General features: G+C 37.3%; 1 protein-coding gene across 1 annotated transcript; it reads left to right on the top strand.

Annotated features, from left to right (window-relative positions):
• Positions 1 to 765: 765 nt before the first annotated feature.
• LOC116173243 lies at positions 766 to 2,100 on the top strand. Its single transcript, XM_031490594.1, has 2 exons — positions 766 to 999; positions 1,033 to 2,100. Exons 1-2 carry the CDS (start codon positions 790 to 792, stop codon positions 2,071 to 2,073), a joined length of 1,251 nt encoding a protein of 416 aa, XP_031346454.1. The 5' UTR covers positions 766 to 789; the 3' UTR covers positions 2,074 to 2,100.
• The last annotated feature ends 3,091 nt before the right edge of the window (positions 2,101 to 5,191 follow it).

Here is a 5,191-nt window from a genome sequence, read left to right as displayed (position 1 = left end):
GTGTTTATTATCGGACCAGATTATTTACTTGCGTTTGCATTCGTAGCATGAAATTATTGCTGCGTGAGATATCCCGCCTTCGTTGTAATAGTTGATAAGGACCGTATTATTCAGTTTTACCCGTTAAGTGGTAACGCACATTTAAATATTTGCATTCGTGTTTTAGATTATTGTTATTATTAGGAGCTTTTGTCGTTTTATTTATAGGACAGTATTACATTTTGAATTATTTACATACGAGTTACTTGCTCGTAACGATTGAGAATTTACTGTTTGATTTCCATTTGTGTGCTAATAATTTATGAGTTTTCATGTTGTATAGGGTGTTGCATTATTGCATTATTATATGTAGACCATTCGTTTCCATTGAAGCATTAATAAATTTTGTATTTTGTCCGATGTTGTGTTAATGAGAAACGTAGATTCCGTACGCTCAATTTTGAAGCAGGGAAAGTCACTAACGCTTTATGTAGGTAAAGACATCCCGATCATAAGTCAATTCTTGTCATTTAGTAATGCTAGCCGGCGCATAACCATAGAACCCATTACACATATACAGTGCATGTTCACAAAAGCATACAATTATACCCACAGAGTCAAGAATATACAAGGTAAGTCTCCGACAAAACCAAAGAGTATAGCGATTGAGGAGAAGTGTGGCGGGAATTCAAATTTAAACCGAAGGAACCACCACAATATGGCGACCAACGTGTGGGGCTCGAATTAACAACCTGCATCAAGAGTTTTCTACTCGACTATCGAAGAAAATTCAGAGTATAAGGGGGGTGAATGAAATTAAGGTCAGGAAAAATTAAAGAAGAACCAAAAATGGACGTTACGAAAGAAGTATCAGCAATTACGGAAAATATGGAAGATAATTCAGCATGTACGTCATTTCATGGAATGGAAGAAACACTACGAACCTCTACTCCAAAGGGGGACGACATCGGGAAATTGGTTAGTGTGATACAGTTAATGTCACAACAGATAGAACAGAAAATTGAACAACAATCACAAGAAACAAAACAGAAAATTGAACAACAAGCACAAGAAACGGAACAAAAAATCACAGAAAAAATAGACCACCAATCAGAAAAGTTGAAACAGATCCAGTTATCATTCAAAGAAGCAAATAAACAATTAAGAAAAGAAGTTGAACAGCAAATTGGAGATCAACGTGAAGAATGCAACTATAGGGCAAACACAGTCCTCAACATTTGTGATGGCAGGTGGAAGCAATTGGTCGAAACTCAAGAAAAGGTTAAGGAGCTTTCATCTGGAGTTACAGAAATTGAAACGAAGATACAAAATACAATCCGAGAAATCCAACATGTAGGAATAAGAAGCAATACCAGCAGCGGAGAAGTTTTCAAAATGAGCGACAGCATCAAACTGATTCCGGAGTTTGATGGGCAGTCAAAAGTGATGCAACCACTCGAATTTTTGAAATTTTTGGAAAACGCTTGGAAAAACGTAAACATTACAGAAGAAAATAAATTGAACATTACAATGCGGAAGCTGAGTGGAAGTGCGAAGATGTGGGCTGATATTAGCAACACAGATTGGAACTGCTTTGAAAATTTTAAGCAAGACTTTATGGAACAGTACTGGTCACAAAAAATTCAAGATGAGGTGCGAATGAAAATAATGGGTCACCGAGAATACCAGTCAAGAAACGGAAATTATGTGGACCACGCAAGATACTGGATTAAGCAAGCAATGCATTTGAACCCTCCAATGGAAGAGAGGCAAATTGTCAACTCGTTATCCAAACATTATCCAAAGGAAGTAGAAAGGGCCTTGGTATCAGCAGGAGTAAAAAACAAGAAAGAAATGTTAGAGAAACTTGATGAGCTATACAAAGTGGATCAGCGAAGATCAAATCCACGGAACCAAGAAAGGGTGAATGCTGTAGAGTACCATACAGATAGAGGAGGTCACCGAGGTGCCTACAGAGGAAGAGGAGGAGGTGGATTCCGGCAAGGTGAAGAAAACCGAAATCCCAGATTCAATGAAAGGAGGTATTCGCCGCAGAGGGCGCAATACAACAATGAACGAGAGCATTTAAACTAAGAGGCTGGGAACCGAAAGCTCCAACCGTTCCCAGGAATTTATCAACGGAGCAAATAAACCACATAGCAATAGTAAGAAAATATTTCAAGGATATAAAAAATTCGGCACCAATCATGAAAACAGAAGAGATGGCAGTCAACCAACAGCGAGTGGTAGCCGAAGTACATTATGACCCAGATGATGAAGAAGACGACAGCGAAGGAGAAATCGAGAGCAAAGGTGGAGAAAATTATATACCGAAAATCCAGATAAAATTAGAAGATATGGAAATTGAAGCATTAATTGACACAGGAAGTACAGTGTCGATTATAGACGAAGAAATATTTAACCAAGTGAATTGGGATGAAAAAATAATCTGTCTTCCAGTACCAGGTTGTTGTAAGATACAGGGTATTACAGGAAAATTGGCCAAAATACAGCGGCAGGTATATATAGAAATGCAAATAGGGTATGATCGAGTAATGATCAAGTTTTTGGTAGTCAAAAATGTGAAGATCCCAGTAATAATCGGAATGGACTGGTTACAGAAATATGAAGCTGAGATATTACTACCTACAAGAACTTTAATTTACAAAAATGAAGGGAATTGCCAGTGGGTTGAAATTATAGGAGTGGAAAACTCATCAAAGCAACAACATTACAGCATAGTACAGAAAACGGAGGATGAAGAGATAGCAATTAAAGATGGAAAATTAGAAGGATTGATTGAGGCTTTAAATGAAGAGAGAGGAAAGAGTATTAAAGAGGAAATAGAAGAACAGAATAGGATTACGCAAGTAACTAGCCTGGATGAAGAAGAAGAAAGAATTCAAGAAACAAACCCTTTTAAGAGGGGGGTCAACGCGACGAGCCAAGTTATAGAAGGTGAAGATAAGAAAATAAGAGGAATATCAATTATAGAAGAACTTAACCATCAGTATCGTGAGATATTTTCTGAAGAGCCTGGAGAATGTAATAAATATGTATGTAGACTACGAGTAACCGATGAGAAACCATTTGTCCAACGCACTTACCCGATTCCTTATTCAAGAAGAGAAGCGGTAAACAAAGAAATTGACAGGATGGTACGACAGGGAATTATTGAGCAATCCGACTCACCATATACAAACCCAATGGTTGTAGTACCCAAGAAAGATGGCAGTGTGAGATTGTGCCTTGACGCAAGGAAGTTAAATGAGATAATCATACCAGATAAAGAAACGCCACCTAATATGGAGGATTTACTACATAAATTTTATGGGACCAGATATTTTTCAACGTTGGATTTAACCGCAGGGTTCTGGCAGATACCACTCCACGAGGACTCCAGAAAATACACAGCGTTTCTAATTAATGGGAAAAGTTACCAATTCAGGGTGTTGCCCTTTGGGTTGAATGTATCCTTAGCAGTTTTCAACAAGGCGATGACAGCAGTACTTGGGCCAGAAATGGAACATAGCAATGTGTACGTGGATGATATATTGATTGCATCAACGACGATCGAAGAGCATCGAGACCACTTACAGAGAATATATGAAAGGATTAGTAAAGCAAATATGACGATAAATGCTAAGAAATCGGCGTTCCTGAAAGGGAAAGTGAAATTTTTGGGACATATTATAGGACCAGAAGGTATAGAACCTGATGAAGAGAAAGTAGAAACTATAAGGAACTGTCCAGTACCAAAGAATAAAAAGGAATTACAGTCATTCTTGGGTTTTTGTAATTTCTACAGAAAATTTCAAAGCAAATATTCGGAGTTAATAGAAGGGTTGACAGATTTACTAAGGAAGGATGAGAAGTGGATTTGGAATAAACGTCACCAAAGAGCGTTCGACGGTTTAAAAGAAACTTTCGCCAACATAGTTATTTTAAATCATCCGGATTTTAAGAAACAATTTTACATCGAAAGTGATGCATCTACAAAAGCCATAGGCGCCCACTTGTTCCAATTGGAAGGAAACGAAGTAAAGACAATCATGTTTGCCAACAGAATATTACAGGGGAGTGAAAGACACTATACGATTACTGAGTTAGAACTTTTAGCAATAAAATACGGTTGTGGAAAATTCAAGAACTTCATTATAGGACATCCAGTTATAGTGTTAACCGATCATAAGGCACTCGAGTTTTTATTTACATGCAAATTGATAAGTGAGAGGCTGATCAGGTGGAAAATATACCTACAGCAATTTAGACTGCAGATCCAGTATAGGAGGGGTAAAGATAATGTGATAGCGGACTTCCTTTCAAGGTATGGATATGAAGGAATGAGTGAAGGGGATCCGATCACGGTAGCAGCGATGGAATTATATGAAAATCAAGCACTAGAAAAGATATTAGATAAAATAGAAGAAAAACAACAGGAAGATAAACATTTAAGATGGATCAGAGATGAATTGGAAAATAATACAAAAGGAAAGAAGACAGAATTGGAAAGAAATTTTCGGATTTATCAAGATATAGTATACAGAAGAACAAATAGAAGTGAAGAATGGTGGGTGTTATGCATCCCGGCATCGATAGCACATGAATTAATAACGGAATATCATAAAATGTATGGACATTTTGGAAGTAGGAAAATATCAGGATTGATAAAAGAAACATGCTTCATTCAGAATTTAGATAGGGAGGTACGGGAAGTGATTGCCACATGTGACATATGCCAGAAGGCGAAAACCCCAAATAAAACCAGTAAAGGAAATATGAAGAGTGTAAAGGCAGAAGGGCCGTTAGACATAGTTGCAGTAGATTTATATGGGCCACTACCTAAAGGAAGAGGTGGACTGGAATATATATTTGTTATGAAGGACATTTTCACTAGATTTGTTAAATTGTACCCGATCAAGAAAGCAAGAACAGAAGTCTTATTGAAGAAAATTACAGATGATTACATACCGACAGTGGGAAAATTCAGGACTATATTATCAGACCATGGATCGCAATTTATGAGCAAAAAATGGAAAATTGCGCTGAAGGAGCAAGATATAAACATTACATATACTGCAGTGTATCATCCGCAGTCCAACCCGAGTGAACGAGTGATGAAAGAATTAGGGAGGTTATTTAGGACGTACTGTCATAAAAAACATGCATCATGGCCTCAACATATTAATCAAATTGAAGAATGGATAAATAG

This window comes from Photinus pyralis, unplaced genomic scaffold (assembly GCF_008802855.1).
Source record: "Photinus pyralis isolate 1611_PpyrPB1 unplaced genomic scaffold, Ppyr1.3 Ppyr1.4_LG6, whole genome shotgun sequence".
NCBI classification, from domain to species: Eukaryota; Metazoa; Arthropoda; class Insecta; order Coleoptera; family Lampyridae; genus Photinus; species Photinus pyralis.
This window is presented reverse-complemented; position numbering and strand designations above follow the sequence as displayed.

Bases quoted from the DNA above. Each gene is read 5' to 3' on its own strand.
- LOC116173243 (XM_031490594.1), top strand. From the start codon at position 790: ATGAAATTAAGGTCAGGAAAAATTAAAGAAGAACCAAAAATGGACGTT. The intron at 1,000-1,032 runs ATTGAACAACAA...ACAAAACAGAAA, and splicing joins CACAACAGATAGAACAGAAA to ATTGAACAACAAGCACAAGA.